The sequence below is a fragment of the Brachyistius frenatus genome, unplaced genomic scaffold, assembly GCF_029030835.1.
Source record: "Brachyistius frenatus isolate BFR_SWC_R1_liver_20210118 unplaced genomic scaffold, ASM2903083v1 Contig_17, whole genome shotgun sequence".
Lineage (NCBI taxonomy): Eukaryota > Metazoa > Chordata > Actinopteri > Embiotocidae > Brachyistius > Brachyistius frenatus.
Genome location: NW_027210616.1, coordinates 5,973,245 through 5,990,348, shown reverse-complemented (window position 1 = coordinate 5,990,348; position 17,104 = coordinate 5,973,245). Strand labels below are relative to the sequence as shown.

General features: G+C 40.3%; 3 protein-coding genes across 3 annotated transcripts; 1 reads left to right on the top strand and 2 right to left on the bottom strand.

The window, feature by feature from the left end:
* Window positions 1–494: 494 nt before the first annotated feature.
* On the bottom strand, window positions 495–1,634 carry LOC138618684 (endonuclease domain-containing 1 protein-like; the record flags this gene model as incomplete). Its single annotated transcript, XM_069694597.1, has 2 exons — window positions 495–785; window positions 1,410–1,634. Coding segments are annotated over 2 exons (516 nt in total), but the record flags the coding sequence as incomplete, so codon positions are not given.
* On the top strand, window positions 659–15,855 carry LOC138618680 (zinc-binding protein A33-like). Its single transcript, XM_069694592.1, has 8 exons — window positions 659–739; window positions 1,773–1,943; window positions 7,496–8,274; window positions 9,035–9,130; window positions 11,961–12,194; window positions 12,395–12,417; window positions 12,881–12,996; window positions 14,379–15,855. The coding sequence occupies exons 3-8, from the start codon at window positions 7,756–7,758 to the stop codon at window positions 14,942–14,944; spliced, it is 1,554 nt and encodes a 517-aa protein (XP_069550693.1). The 5' UTR covers window positions 659–739; window positions 1,773–1,943; window positions 7,496–7,755; the 3' UTR covers window positions 14,945–15,855.
* LOC138618681 (endonuclease domain-containing 1 protein-like) lies at window positions 3,662–5,487 on the bottom strand. Its single transcript, XM_069694593.1, has 2 exons — window positions 5,138–5,487; window positions 3,662–4,500 (listed from the first exon to the last, which is right to left on the bottom strand). The coding sequence occupies exons 1-2, from the start codon at window positions 5,441–5,443 to the stop codon at window positions 3,892–3,894; spliced, it is 915 nt and encodes a 304-aa protein (XP_069550694.1). The 5' UTR covers window positions 5,444–5,487; the 3' UTR covers window positions 3,662–3,891.
* Window positions 15,856–17,104: the final 1,249 nt, after the last annotated feature.

Genomic DNA, 17,104 nt, shown 5'->3' with positions numbered 1-17,104 from the left:
CTCATGTTGTCCACTGTGATGTTATCACCTAATTAATTTGCCAATTCATCCCCTGAGAGAAGTTGATTTTATCAGTGAAAATGCTTTGCTCTATTTTCATCACTTTCGCTGATACTTATGCAACTATAATCTTGCACAATTTGAACACATTACATTTGTTTAGCGTATGAAAGAATACAGTTTATACACTAAATTGAATGTAAACAGTTGATGGTATTATCTATTTTCTCTTGTCAAGAGATAGTTTGAGGCATCCTGCAGCATTTTAGCTGTATACTGTCCCTGTGTTGGCAATAGGAAATTCTGTAAATATTATATATATATTAATATTATATATGGACTTATTTGGCAAACCTTCACTCATATAAATGATACAATACAAATAGATGGTTTGCAAAGTAGCATAGCCTCACCGAAGTGTTCTTCAGTACAATAAACTGATTAATAAGGTGTGCATTTAATGTGGTGGTATAAGGAGCAAAATTCAATCACTGTCAGACTGTCAACATCTTCCCTGTGCAGAAGGCCTTGAATTTTCTCAACACCTCGTTCTCCAGTTGGTTACATGGGCCAGAGTTGGAGCCGCCTCGCTGAGGGACAATGTTTGTCAGGGTGAAAGTGGCCTTCCGGTCTTCTTTTGTCTTCTGGTGCACACTAGGGTTGAGGTGTCCCCTGGTGAAGTTGGAGTTCCTGTAGTCCTCAAGCACCGCCTGGCTTTCAATCACATTCTGGTCGACAGGTATGTGAAAAGGTTCCATCTCTGGGTTGGCATCTGAAAGCACCAACTGAGACAGAGAAGGAAGTACACATGTCTGTTTTGATGAAGAGTGTTTTTTGTCTGCTTTTTAAGTCTGTATTTAACGATGTGGGCAAAAGAAGTGTATGACTGATTCACTCATGGAGCTTACTAAAGCAGTTTTCCTTTCTGTATTCTCTCACCAGAGAAAGTGTAATATGTGTGAATTCACTTTTGCACTTACAGTCTGGAGGAGGATACTTCTGCTTTACATTAGTGCCCTAGAAATTAACACACTGGCCACAATGACATTTCAATTAAAAGCTAAATTTGTTTTCCTGTCACATCGTCTTGTGTTGCTTTATAATCTACATTCAAATTTCCACTTTGTCTCGTTGGAAATGCAAAACATTTGCGTGATTCTGTGTAAATAATTGTATAAAAGTTAATTAGTCACACATAGTGTAACTCTTCACACTTTTACACCTTTATAGAAATAACTCATTGAACCAGAGGCAGTGATACTTGTTAACTTGACTTCTCAGAACATAAATTTTTTCCAATAATATATATGATACAGCATGCTAGATATCAATATATCATATTAGACAAAATAACAAACAACTCAATGCTGTTAGTTTCTAAAAGAAGTGCTGGTCTTGAGCTCACTTACCTGCGGTTCGTACATCCAAATGTTTTTGGGCCGTTTACCGTCTGCTGGGCTCAGTATGTACGCAGAGAACAGCGGTGCACGATGCTGACGGTGGTACAGGCTGGCAAAGTGGTACTGGTTTTTGTAGCGCTGGCATATTGGCTGGTATCCTGCTGCGTTGATGCCAGTTGGTGGAATTTTGTTGGAGAAGAAATCAAGGCAGTGGGAGAAGTCGTTGCCGACATTTTAATTAAACATTTATTCACAGATTAAAAAGCTGTGCTGCACTTGTGTGTTTACCAGTAAGTTAACTTGATTTAAACAAAGAAATGAAGCTCGTCACTCTTATTTGCGTCAAACTGACTGATAGTTTTTCATGACCAGCCTTTGTTGCAGGATTTCCTCGAGGGTCTTCAATGACATCTGCCTCACAAAGAGGCCCTGAAATCTGGGTTCCAGTCGGAGATCCTTTTCCAAGATCTAATCTCTACCATTGGGATGCTTTCTTTCAACTGCTGCTAATGTGGGGAATCATGGCATCACAGATTGAGAAAGGTCAGATCTGAAAGTTTTCATGTTTGCTTATGCTACAGTATACAAATACATCACATCTCTTCAGCAGGAAAATGTACTGCATTTCTGATGCTGCACAAGGAAGAATTGTAGAAAAATGTATATCTAGTAGATTTAATGAGTTTTGAAACAATATACAGTTGAAATGATAGTGGTCTACCCTATTCAATTCTGTCTCAAATCCAAATAAACCCAATTATGTGAAGACATTCGATGGTATTTTTTTTTAAAGATTTCCATGGAGAAATTCATAGAAATACTAAATAAAGACTACGTTGACAAACTCACACTGTCTTGTGTACAGGTAAGAGAAACAGCTGCTCTTACACATCACGCAGTGTTTTCATGTTTGCCTGTGCTTTATAAGTGGCACGGGTTGATTTGAAGGACTGAGTACAGGGTGCAGGGAAAACCCTCAGTTCCAGTTGTTTTGCTTGATTTGTTTGTCAAAACTGATGATTTTACTGCATATTGTGAAGCACCTCTAAAAACATTTTCTATTTTATTTATGGGAGTCAATACGTTCCTGCAATAACCAGAATTGTATTGTTATTCATTGGGTGTACTCTGGGTGTCGCTGTTTACATATTTAGAGCTGAGGGAGGTACTTAGGCAGGGAGGTCAAGGTTGTTGTAAGGTGTTTGAACCCGGAAGTGTTTTTGACAGCTCTCGTGCCAAAGTTTGTATGTTATACCCTGCATAATATTAAAGGGTCGTGCAGTAAATTGTGTCTTGATTCACCGCTGGAAATTGGACATTTATGTTTTGTGGAAAAATTAAAAAAGGGATTATTGTTCTGCGGGTGGAGGAACAGCCTGTAGCCTGAACGCAATGCGCAAAACGTCAGCCAGGCAAGTGCAGGGTCAGACACCTTAGGAACCTGAAGTAGGCCTAGCCTAATGGACTTAACAAATATAGAATAACAAAGAGAGAGAGTTGGTATTTTGTGTATTTCCTCTGATGACGGCAGCATTTGTGTCAGGCTCATGTTGTCCACTGTGATGTTATCACCTAATTAATTTGCCAATTCATCCACTGAGAGAAGTTGATTTTATCAGTGAAAATGCTTTGCTCTATTTTCATCACTTTCGCTGATACTTATGCAACTATAATCTTGCACAATTTGAACACATTACATTTGTTTAGCGTATGAAAGAATACAGTTTATACACTAAATTGAATGTAAACAGTTGATGGTATTATCTATTTTCTCTTGTCAAGAGATAGTTTGAGGCATCCTGCAGCATTTTAGCTGTATAGTGTCCCTGTGTTGGCAATAGGAAATTCTGTAAATATTATATATATATTAATATTATATATGGACTTATTTGGCAAACCTTCACTCATATAAATGATACAATACAAATAGATGGTTTGCAAAGTAGCATAGCCTCACCGAAGTGTTCTTCAGTACAATAAACTGATTAATAAGGTGTGCATTTAATGTGGTGGTATAAGGAGCAAAATTCAATTACTGTCAGACAATTATTTTTATTTGAAGGTGTTCAATTTTGTTTATACTGTGCAAATCAAGTATTATGAATGATACTGTAGTATATTGTACATTTCTGTGTTACCAGTGATAGCTTGGTATTTAGTCAGTTTGCTTACTGGTTCAACCAACATGAAATGAACATATAAAATCAAAAGCAGGCTCCTCTTTTTACATACTTCATTGTGTTTTATTGAAAAGTCACAGTTAATGAACATGTTAAAAGATGAAATTAACAAGAGGGAAATGTTGATTTTACAAGATCAATCCACGCAGAAAATACTTTTATATAACCACAATATAATGATCATGTCCTCAATCAGTGAAGTGACAGTAAGTTTCTAGGGAAGGGGAGAAACTCTTGTTAAGTGTTCTGCTGTACTTGGTGACAGCTGTCATAACAATTAACATTTGATTTTAACAAGGAGCTGAAGCCCTTTATTTCTGACAGTTGCCATCAAACAGACTTATGGACATGCCCAGCCTTTGTGCCAGGATATCCTCCAGAGTCTGTAAAGGCATCGGCCTCACATCATAACCCCGTACCGCGGCCTTCGCTTTGACATCAACTGGCACGATCTCCTCTCCGCTGGTTGGGTCGTTCCTTCCTACGGCAGCATATGTGGGGAAAAACATCTGCACAGACTCAGGAAGTTTAGCTTTGAATGAAGGGCAGCAGTACGCGGACCACATGTACTCAGGAACAGACACCCTGCCATTAATCCAGTGTGCTCCCGACTCGTAAGGCATGGCCCCGGTGATAACGTACATCTTCCCTGTGCAGTAGGTCTTGAATCTTTTCAACACATTTTCCTCCAGTTGGCTCCATGGGCCAGAGTTGGAGCCGCTTCGCTGAGGGACAATGTTTGTCAGGGTGAAAGTGGCCTCCCGGTCTTCTTTTGTCTTCTGGTGCATACTAGGGTTGAGATGGCCCTTGGTATAGATGGACTCACGGTAGTCCTCAAGCACCGCCTGGCTTTCAATCACATTCTGGTCAACAGGCGTGTGGAAAGGTTTCATCTCTGGGCTGGCTTTGGAAGACGCCAACTGAGACAGAGAAGGAAGTACATATGTCTGTTTTGATGAAGAGTGTTTTTTTGTCTGCTTTTTAAGTCTGTGTATTTAACACTATGGGGGAAAAAAGTGTATGACTGATTCACTCATGGAGCTTACTAAAGCAGTTTTCCTTTCTGTATTCTCTCACCAGAGAAAGTGTAATATGTGTGAATTCACTTTTGCACTTACAGTCTGGAGGAGGATACTTCTGCTTTACATTAGTGCCCTAGAAATTAACACACTGGCCACAATGACATTTCAATTAAAAGCTAAATTTGTTTTCCTGTCACATCATCTTGTGTTGCTTTATAATCTACATTCAAATTTCCACTTTGTCTCGTTGGAAATGCAAAACATTTGCGTGATTCTGTGTAAACAATTGTATAAAAGTTAATTAGTCACACATACTGTAACTCTTCACACTTTTACACCTTTATAGAAATAACTCATTGAACCAGAGGCAGTGATACTTGTTAACTTGACTTACCTTACCCTTCTCAGAACATACATTTTTTCCAATAATATATACGATATAGCATGCTAGATATCAATATATCATATTTGACAAAATAACAAACAACTCAATGCTATTAGTTCTAAAAGAAGTGCTGCTCTTGAGCTCACTTACCTGCGGTTCGTACATCCAAATGTCTTCGGGCCGTTCACTGTCTTTAAGACTCAGTATGTACGCAGAGAACAGCGGTGCACGATGCTGACGGTGGTACAGGCTGGCAAAGTGGTACTGGTTTTTGTAGCGCTGGCATATTGGCTGGTATCCTGCTGCGTTGATGCCAGTTGGTGGAATTTCTTTGTAGAAGAAGTCAAGGCAGTGGGAGAAGTCGTTGCCGACCTCTCCAACGACCAAGCCACCGAACCAGGGTAGGAGAACAAACAGAGCTCCTATGGTAGGTTGCAGCAAAGTCCTTTGAGACATCCTGTGTAACAGAGGAGCAGCTGTACAGGCACACAGATTTGTTTAGCGTAAAGTCAAAAATCAAATGTACAGGCTGAGAAGAAGGTTTCCTCTTATTTATACTGACAGCAGAAACTCTTGGGCAGCGGTTTTGACCCACCCACTACCCCCGTTTACTGTCCAACTTCCCCTGCTGATCAGCAGTCAGGCTGCATTCTGGGAAACAATAGTTTGCATATACTTTTTTTTCTTTGACTTGTTTCAAATCTTTCATTTTTGGTAATTGTGGTGAGGTGAGGAAATTAATGACCTGGACATTTGTTCATGTCCAAATAGAACACCTGTATTTCATGTATATTCCAGAGATAGCAGACATCCTTTAGTTAGACCATGTTGGTCTGCTGACACACAACACTCTGACAATATTTAGGTCAAAAATAAAATGTGTTACAGGAACTGACAGAGCAGTTTCTTGCTGGCTTGTTGTCTTGTCTTCGTTCTATGCAGGACAAAGAGTCCTCTTCAAGTGCTGAAGTGATGCGTCCCTGCAGAGAGTCTGCCCCCTGCTTTATCACCTGCTGTCTAAAAAAATGAACCATCAATGGAGACTTAGAGATGTTAAATATACATGAGTACCTGGCGTGATGCATAGCTCTGTATGGACTGGAGTGAGATGTTTGAACTGCTGGAGATTCAAACACTAATTTTGATGACCACAGTATAAAAGAATCTCCATCAGCTGGTAAATGCTTCCTCATACTTTGATTGGCAATTATTTGAGATTTGCTATAATTCCACTACCATGCTCCTCTAAGTACTTCCATGATATCACAACAGTCCGTTTATGTCAAGTCTGTGGCTCCTTAATTTTTTGTGCTCACTTTTTTGGTGGGAAATCTTCAGTCATTTGGCTTCAGTTTTTTGATAATGATAAATTCACTGTCTTCAGGAATTTTAAGTTTGCAGAAAATCTAAACATTTGGGGAGGAAGCAAACTGATGCACACTGCAGATAACAGCTAGGAGGTAGAGTTTAGACCATGATGTGCATATCTAAATGAGTAATATTACTGATAATCCTGTTTAGCATCAATACGAACAACATTGGTATTCACAAAAAAACATAAAGATCTGTCTCATCTTAGCTCATCGGTGGATGTGCTCTCTGCTTCACTGCTGTTGTGGGGCATGTGCGAAGAAACCACAAAGTTAATTGAATCATTTTTCAAAACATTTTTGTTATTTACATTAAAAACTGCTTTGTGTTTTAACATGCATACATGTGATTCGATATAGTTATTTAGTTTATTTGGAAGGTGTAAATCAGAAATGTTACACATTTCAAAACACCTGCCAGAACTTATGGTGATTTTCTGGACACCGGCTTAAATTCCCTACAAAATATAGACATTTATAATATATAAGATACAAAAAACATGAACACTGCCTGAACATTTGGTCTTAACTTTACTGCCTTATAAAGAGACATTCCAGGACAAAAGAACGTGTAATGTATCTCAATGAAATACAGAAGTTAGACTGTATGTCATGGCCATCTAGTGAGGACTTCGGGCTATGACACCTGATGACACAAACTAATCAAGGTTGAGTCTGTGAAACTGCTTGGACTGTGAGTATTGAGTCTTAGTTGTGATGAGGTGTAATCATTTGTGAATGGCTGGGAATTACCAGAGTCTTAGTTTCCACAGAGAGGAGGGCTGCTCAGCGTTATACTTTTAATAGTGTCAGCTAGTTTCCCATCTTCTGTGTTTTGGCTTGTTTTCCTGACTCAGAGGCTGGAGAGTTTGTTTTTGAACATTATGAAAGAGAAGAAGAGTTAATACAGTCCGTCAGTGTCCACTTTAACGCTATATACTTTTGTTCAGGTGTTTGTGTTTATCACCTTTTATTAATGACATTTGATGTCTGATCTTCAACCCAGAAGCTGCTTGTTTCATCGTCAAAACTGTTTTCGAAAAAAGTAGCACATAGTTACAACATAAAACCACTTTATCAAGTTACATTTACTCACTAAGGTAATTATTGCTCTTTTCTTTACTTTTTTTCTGTTTAGGTTCACTCTTTCTAAAAAAAGGAAAAAAAACAAAAACGTTTGGCTTCGGGCTAATGAAGACGTGCGTTTTGCAGCCTTGGAGCAGCTCCTTCGCTCGCCTGTTTCTACACGCCCTCCGTCTTCTTCCGTAAACACATTTGCACCGCTGTCAGCTTCAGACCACTCCCTCTCAGTGGGAACGGAAGAGCAGTTTAGTTTTTACTTGCCACAGTGTTTCCACCAGGCGTTTCTTCTCAGGAAGATTATGCGCACAGCAGAGAATGGAGGAGGCCAGTGCGCTTGAGGAGCTGCAGTCGGAGCTTACCTGCCCCGTGTGTTTGGAGCTGTTCCATGATCCCGTGATCCTCGAGTGCGGACACCACTTCTGCCAGGTGTGCATCATCCAGTGCTGGGAGGCCAAGGCGGACGAGCTGTCGAGTTGTCCGAAGTGTAGGAAGACGTGCGCCCGCAAACTTCGACCCAACTCCCTTCTGTGCAACGTCGTGGACAGTGTGCGGAGAGCACGCGCCATGGACGCAGCCGCGGGGACATCCGGATGGGACTATGAGGGTGCGCTGGAGATGCCGGAGGAGCGCGAGCCCGGGTCCAGCATGAGCAGCGTGGCCTCGTCCATCGGGCACTGGCCTCGCCTCGGTATGGATATGTGCGACGAGCACGAGGAGAAGCTGAAGCTTTACTGTGAGGACGACCAGCTCCCCATCTGTCTCGTGTGCGGCATGTCCCGGGATCACAAGAACCACAATGTCATCCCTATTACCGAGGCTTTTGAGAACTACAAGGTACTGTCTTATTGACCTGAGACACCTTTGTTTGCGCAAGCCGCCAGTCTTCCTCAGGTTACATCAGGTCTGAAATCAGGCCTGTACAGACCAATGAGTCACAAAGTACTTCTGGTAAAATATTATCATTTGAACAGCATGCCTAAATATGGATAAGATGGCTCACCAAACTTGAGTTTTTCTACTATATAAATCTTTTTGGCTCCATGTTTGGTCTATAATGTTGCTGCTGTAACAGCTGGAGTTGACGTTTGAAGGAGTGCCTTTCAATGAAATGCATCTCAAACTTGACAAACATTCCTAAAACTTGAAATCAAATTTTTTTTATAACAGAAAACTGCGCTGTTTGTTTTCACAGAGCAGACCTTGTGACATGGCAGTTGTTTTTAAAAGATCATTCTCTGTTCGCTCTGGCAGCCTTCAGGCACTTTGAGTTATACAGGAATTCAGCAGGCCTCCGTGAGCTCTGAAAACTCAACAACACTTTAAACCTTGCACCTGACCTTCATCCGTTTGTTTGGCAAGTCGCTCTGAGAGGCCTCTGTTTCAACATGCTTCACTTCTGCTAAATTCCTATTTTCTGTTTGAATTTGTTTCTGTTGGAAATGGGCAGCCATCATGTGACTCCCATTAGAGATGGGCTGTTGTTCACTGAGGCTCCAATCAAATTAACTGTTCGTTTAAGGATAACCTGGTTTACCTACACTACTTCTTAACAACGGTTTGCATGTGATTGTCTATTTCTGGTGCGTGCCAACAGGATAAGCTGTCTGTGGCTCTCGAGAAGGTTCAGCTGCAGTCAGAGGAGGCCACAATCTTCCAAAGACAGACCAATGAAAAGATCCTCCTTATTAAGGTATCTATGTGCTTGTTTGTGTGTCTGTGTGTGGGCTATTTGTTTGTGAAGGATTGTGAAAGGTAGTAAAAACATAGCTGTAAACTAATCCCTGCAAAACCAATGTTTGTGTCTTTTGAATATAACCAGAAATTCTGGTAGGGAGGCAGTGTTCACTTGCGTTCCTCTGCCTTTACCTGTCTGACAGACGTGACTGACGACTTGTCCTAATAATTATGACTGGCGGTGACACATCAGGTTGTTATTGAGTGATGTTTTAACATAATGACGCTCATGTTTAGCCAGAGGTGCGTCTGGAAATAAAACAGCTGGTTCATAAACATTCATGAACATGTCACATTTTCTTTATCTTCCTCACGCCCTCTTTTATTCACTGATAAAAGCGCACACCTGCCCACACACACGTATGAATGTACAAAAACTGCACGTGACATACCCTCACAGAAAGAGATAACAGCTGACAGAGTGAAGATTGTCTGCATTCACCTAAAACAGAGGTGTGTGTGTGTGTGTGTGTGTGTGTGTGTGTGTGTGTGTGTGTGTGTGTGTGTGTGTGTGTGTGTGTGTGTGTGTGTGTGTGTGTGTGTGCACCTGCCCACACACACGTATGAATGTACAAAAACTGCATGTGACATACCCTCACAGAAAGAGATAACAGCTGACAGAGTGAAGATTGTCTGTAGTCACCTAAAACGGAGGTGTGTGTGTGTGTGTGTGTGTGTGTGTGTGTGTGTGTGTGTGTGTGTGTGTGTGTGTGTGTGTGTGTGTGTGTGTGTGTGTGTGTGTGTGAGAGAGAGAGAGAGAGAGAGAGAAACAGATATGAGGGTCGTGTGTGTACCGCCTGGAGCATTTCTGCAGCAGCAGATAACTTCACATATCTCTGCTTGAGGTTACTACAAACTGTCTTTTTCTTTTCTTCCCGTCTGTCTGTCTGGTTGAATGTCTGCCTCACCGTGTATATTATGCTGTATGTGTGTTTGACCTAGTTCAGGTGCCGATTCACAGATTTTCACTTCTCCATTTCTGTCAATATGACAGGATGTGGGTGAGCAAGGTCGACAGGAAGTTTGTCAATTTGTCCTTGCCCGTAAATTTTTCTTTCTGTGGGTCTGTGGCAAATGATAAACATCTGTCCATCCGCCAAATTCAGAGGAATCGTACATGCCTATTTGGGTTTTGTGCTTGTTCTTGTTCTTGTTGTTGTTTGTGTGCACTACCTGTACAAAACAACATATTTCAGTATCACAATCTACAGTGTAACCTCAATCAGGCACAAAGAAAATACTTTCCTGGTGTTACTTTAATGTAGGTACAAAGGAAGGAAATAAGACCACAGGAGTAACGAGGAAGTAATGATTTGATGTTTTCGAGGACAGAAGAAATAAACTACTGTAAAAGTAATTTTGATCTTAATATTTATTTTTAAATATAAGATGTTGTCCATATTTCCAGCATTAATACATTAGAGTATGATGGCAAAAACCGGTCAAATGATACAATAAAAACAGAATAACAAACAAATGAAGAGGGAACGTCAGGCTTTAGTGGTACTTCCTTAAAGTCAAACAGGAAGGGGTATATATCTTAACATTTGCACAAGATCAACCATGATCCGTTCATTTTGTTGAATCCAAACAGAGCAGTGAGTGAGTTTTCTGTCCTTTGATTTAGTGGAGGTTTGTTCCTGCACTGGTGCAGAGGAAGTGGTGGATTCTTTGTTTTGTTTTTTCTCTGTTTCTTAAGGTGGTAACTTGGTCAATGTGTTTTTTGAAAAAATCTGACTGTTAAATAAAAGGAACTGCACTGTGTGTCTCAGCTGCACTAATTTATAACAGTGAAAATATTTGCAATTTGAACTGGGTCACATGAGGGGACAAACCTTACAGGAAGTCTATGCAGTTCCCCACAGCTCCGCAAAGAATTTTAGAGCCTTGATTTTTGTTTTTTTTAGCTCATAACTTAGCTTCTCTGTTTTCACTCTCAACGCTCTCACAAGCGTTGTTTACGGCAGAAGACGACAGCTGTGAAAAATCTAAAAACCTGTACTTTACACACCATGCACTAAATGGTAGACTGACACAGTTTTCAAATAGCTGTAGAGACCTAAAAAGCCACAATATTTTCTACAGGAGTTGGTGGAGACCAAAACGGAGATGAAAGAGAATTCAGACTTTTTGTTTGCCAGTTTGACACAAACTCAAAATGAATGCAGTGTTATGTAACTGCTGGGTGTGTAAATAAAGAAACTATTTATTAGCATACTTACCATAACAATATCATGAGGTAATAATAGATGGAATGTTGTATTCACATCACTGCACCCAAGTGGCCAAACATTTATTATACCAAAATACTTGTTGATACTGTTATAAAGTGTATAAAGAAGAACTTTAAATCTTGTGGGTTTCTAGGGTTTTCTGTTATTTGTGAGATTAACTTTCCTTGTGGATAAAATCTATAATTAGGACTGGCTCAGATGACCTTGAACCATCCCCTAGTTATCCTCTCTTTTTGCTCTCTGTATGCCACTATTTCAGGTTGTTTTAACATTTCCTCGGCATGAATATTTTCATGTGGCTGTCTATTATTTTATTCACTATAATTGTAAAGTGTTTTATTTTGAACCTACTAAGATTATTTTCTATTCATGTTAATATTTGATTGAACTATTACTGTACTTTTAATGACGCTTCACATGAATAACTTGTTGAACAAGGGTTTTATTTTCTTTCAGTTAAGTTTATATGGGCAGAAAATGTGTTTGTTTTTGTTGTTTTGCACTATAATTGAGTGCTTGTTCTTGATGATTGGAGTCCTCTCTGTGTTTCAGGAGCAGGCAGGAGATCTGGAGGAGCTGGTCACTGTAGAGTTTGGCCGTCTGAAGGAGTTCCTTCTTGAGGAAGAGGAGCGCATTAAGGAGAAGCTGAAGAAGCAGAAAGAGGAGAAGCTCAACCTGTTGGAGGAGGCGCTCACTCAGGCCACGGAGCAAATCAGCCAGCTGGAAAGTACCGCCGACAAACTTCGCCTCAAACTAAGGGAAGAAGAAAACCCTGAGCAACTCAAGGTGAGTCAGCGCAGAGGAGAAGATTAATGAATGGATGTATACAACTGTTGTTTGGCTTTGGCAGATTTTTAAAAAGAAAGATACCAAAGATTATTTAAACAATATCTCTATGACGGCATTGACAGAGCGATATCTGGATGTTTCAGCAGAGACTGAAGCGTTTTGTAATCACAGAACTGTTTTGATCTGCTCTGTTTCAGGGAATCAAAGATTTCATTGGCGGGTGCGTATCATCTTGACAAGATCATCTAACAGCAGAAATCTATCACTGAGTTGCTTTCATTTCTAGGTCAACTCCCCTTCATGTATATATGACTGTTGTGAAATGTCACAGGAAAATGGTGTTTTGTTTTGCAATTTAATGTGAGTCTTGTTGAAACAGGAAATGAGGGTATGATTGTGGTTTAGCGATTAAGGCCGTTATGGATTTGACGTTTTTACTGAAAGTAATTTCAAACATGTAGGTTTTATCATTTTCTTTTTTACATTTCTTCTTAAATAGCTGCAATAGCTAAGATTTATCATGAAGATATTACTTGAAGGCCAAACTCTCAAAGTGCTGCACATAACTTAAATCTAAAGAGTAAAATCCAGAATGACTTCTTCTCTGCTATGTTAAAAATTTCTTTTGAGTGTACAGTTTTTGACATCTGGTAATTCAACAAAATACACTCTCCCTCTCTCAGGACTGAGAGCTTGTTTGAGCGCCCCCGAGAGGTGGGTGTGGATCTGCAGGCAGGAGAGTTTCTGGGACCTCTGCAGTACAGGACCTGGAGGAAGATGAGCTCAACTTTTCAGCCGGGTATGAAGACACACACAAATATTTTTTTAATTTAGAGATTGGAATATCCTGATTTATAGTCTCCGGTACAAGTCAAAATCTAAAAACACACAGCAACACGATACCAAGTTTTTTTTTTCTTTCCTCTTCTGGTAAACACCCACATCATTCAAGCCACACCTAAAGTTTTTAATGCTTTAGGGACGCTGTGGCTCAGAAGGGAGGCTGTGGCTCAGACAGTAGAGTGGGTTGAACACCAATCGGAAGGTTGGTGGCTCGATCCCCAGCTCCTCCTGTCCACATGCCTAAGTGTCCTTGAGCAAGACACTGAACCCTAAGTTGCTCCCGATGGTGAACCATTGGTGTGTGAATGTTCTCCTGATGGCAGCACCCTGCATGGTGATCTCTCTCATTAGTGTGTGAATGGGTGAATGGGAAAACCATGTTAAAGCGCTTTGAGACCGAAAGGTGATAAAGCGCTATACAAGTACAGACCATTTACCATTTAAAATGGTAGTTCGAAAGATACCTTTTCAGTCATTTTCAAAGCTCCTGAAGAGCAACTTGAGACATTATACAACTGCTGTCACAGGTTCATTAGTGCTGTCGGTGACTAGCGCGTTGACTTTGACATGAAAGCTTTGATGGAGTGCCCCTTTGGAATGATATGGTTATATAACTATACAACTAATAACCAGTGAGTATGAAGCGTGCACCGACTCAGAGGAGAGCTTATTATATCCCTCCAAACCCCCCAGGAGGGTGGGGATCTATCTGGACTAGGGCCGTGGTGAAGTGGCGTTTTACGATGCAGGAGACATGAGTCACCTCTTCACGTTCTATGATGCAAAATTCAAAGAGCTTGTTTTCCCCTACTTTAATCCCTAGCCAATCATCAATGGACGACAATATAACCTACAAAAGGCATTTTTGTGCTTTGCATTTAATGTTCAGTGTATCATCAGATTGCTCTATCTGGAGGAGTTTCAAACATGTCTGCATCTGCTCTCTAAACTCTTCTCATTAAACCAGTTTGTCACTGGGATGAAGTCATGTGTGTAAACACTTATTTTGGGTATTTCTGGGCATTTACTGCTGACCTGTCTTTATACCTTTATTGTTGATTCTGTAAAACTAGACAAGACTCCAGGGATTAAATTAATCTCTGGAGTTACATCACGGGTACATCATTTATATTTTATTTGCAGCCATGCTGTTGATGCTCTTATCCGGCTCGTCTTACACTAAATGTGCAAGTAGATATTCAGTATCTTGCTGAGGTCACTGCTAAGAAGTCTTCCTCAGGTCATTCTCTGTAAACATGTTGTTGTATTTCAACTCTTTTATTTATTTATGCTTTTTTTTTATTTTTATTTTTATTTTTTTTATAAATGCCCTTCCAGCTGTCACTGTGGTGACCCTTGACCCAGACACAGCCTACCCCTGCCTCTGGGTTTCTCCGTGTTGCACTAGCGTCCAGGTGGGAAGAATCCAACCAAACCTCCCCAACAACCCCGAGCGCTTCACCCGCTACAACATTGTCCTGGGCTCTAAAGCCTTCTCCTCGGGCAGACACTACTGGGAGGTGGAGGTGGGTCCGAAGACAGCGTGGGGTCTTGGCGTGGCCAAAGCCTCCGTCAACAGGAAGGATGAAATCAGCCTGTGCCCGGACGATGGTTTCTGGATCCTGGTGCTGAGGGACAACGGCAATGGCACCAGTGAGTATGAAGCGTGCACTGACTCAGAGGAGAGCTTATTATATCCCTCCAAACCCCCCAGGAGGGTGGGGGTCTATCTGGACTACGGCCGTGGTGAAGTGGCGTTTTACGATGCAGGAGACATGAGTCACCTCTTCACTTTCTATGATGCAGAATTCAAGGAGCCTGTTTTCCCCTACTTTAATCCCTGGCCAATCATCAATGGACTAAACCAGGAGCCGCTCACCATAGTAATGCCACGCTGGGGATAGACGTCCTTTTTATCGGAGGACGGACGCTGTGCACCAACAGGTTCAAGTTTAAACTGCTAATAGAGATTCATCAGGCAATAAACTCGATGATGGACTCATGTTTCGAGCATTCACACATGTGCCGTATCATAAAGACTTTTCGGCTGCATGATGACGAACAGGCAGATAACTCTGTAATTCTCCTAAGACTGGTATTTAGACTGGAAAAGAAAGATAACACTTTAAGACCTTAGAGTCAACAGACGCATTAAAAGACCAAAATCAATCAACTGACCCTTCTAACAAATTTGATCTGTGCATCTAAAACGTGATCAGTTTTATACCTCTGAGCCACAGAGATCCATTGTTGTTGTTTGGCAACTATTATTCACACATCAACTCGCCTCATGACATGATGCTTCATTATGATCAATACACATTCTGCTTTTATTTTGAGTCAGTTCCTAATACATTCTCCTGCTGCCTTGAAGACCTACCAGTGCACCAAACACGTGTTAATCCGTGCCTTAAGATAGTTCCAAACCAATGTTCTGTTTTTCTTTTTGAGCAACGTTTGCCAAAACCTTCAGTGCCCAGCTGTTTGTAGAAATGACTTTTACATTTGAAAAACATGAATCTTTATATTTGTGACTGATTTTATAGATTTACATCTTAATTGGAAATGAGTGGACTCGTGAAGTAAAAGACCGACACATTGTTGGTTTTGGTCTTTTTATGGGATTTGCTGATGGTAAGAAACGTTTAGAGTTGACTTTGTGTCGGCTTTGAGCACTTCAGAAAAGGTATGTTGGTTGCTAAAATTGTGATCAGACTTTACTCAGAGGAAAGATTTAAAATGTTATAAATTTTTCTGCAAGATATTCCTCAGTTTTTTGTAAAAACATTGAAGAATAAACATCATATTTGACTGATTTTTACATCCAGTGCTGGTATTCTTATGAAATGAAAGTAACAACTTCTTTCAGTAGTTATGACTTCAGTATATACCTTTACGATGGTCAGGCCTCATCTTCCAACACCATCATATTTCTCCTCTAAACACTACTCTTTTAAAATGTAGTTTTGCAGCCTCCATGTTCAGATGACAGTAAACATGGGAGATATTTGGCGTGAGAGTTTAATATTATAAAATTTCCTTCTGAGGTTGTTGTTTCCACATTTGATTCCAGCAGAGGGCACCCAAAACCAACTCTGACTGCAGCATCACTCTGTTTTTCAGTCTTTCTAATACAACCATGAGCTTTTACAAACCATATGGTAGCCAATCTCATGCTGAAGCACGCTCAAAGCTTTTAGAGAAAATCTTTTCTTTAAAACGTGATGAGGATTTATTTTTGAACAATTATCAGAGCTCTCAAGTCAATCTTTATGTGTGTAGTAGCACATAAACAAGACATACATTTGCCTCAATTGTCTTCACAATTTGGACAACACCCTCCGTTCTTACACCTTTAATTTGAATAAAGAAAAACTCCAACAAAAGTTATGAAAATTATGAAAGAAACATCAGGAAAAGGAGCAGAGGGCGGATCCAGCTGCAGGGAGCACAGACATGCAAGAGACGTATGAATAAGACCAACGCAGCAAAATTACAACATGGAAAATCTAGATGACAATTTTATTAATTTGTATCATAAACATATAGTAACAGGAACATGATCTGAGCCACACAACCTCAACTCCATCATGTAGACCTGGAAAAAGTCTTTATGGAGCTTATTATGTTTGTTTCTTTGATGATGTGTCAGAGGGGCTGATTCAGCATATATTACAATATATTTACTTTATTCAAAAGGGAGCATGCACAGATTAAAACATAAATTTCATCATTTGATGCACCATGTCGTGTTATTGCTTTACGCTGAGTCGCATCTGTACAAAATTCTACGTTATACAAAAAAGGACTCACAAAGCTCACAATACAAGGGGAAACATAAAAGCAACTCAAATGTATGCTTGTCAAACAAAGTCATAAAGATAGTAAGATAAAATGGTCAGTGACTACAGAGTACATTTTAAGCTGGTTTAAAAAGTGCCGACGGAACTGCAGCTCCTCACATCATCGGGGAGCAACGTAACACAGCACCACAACATCATGTTTGACACAAGCTCAACAAAAACTGAACATTTGATTCACTAATGTGTTTTCTGGCTCTTCTC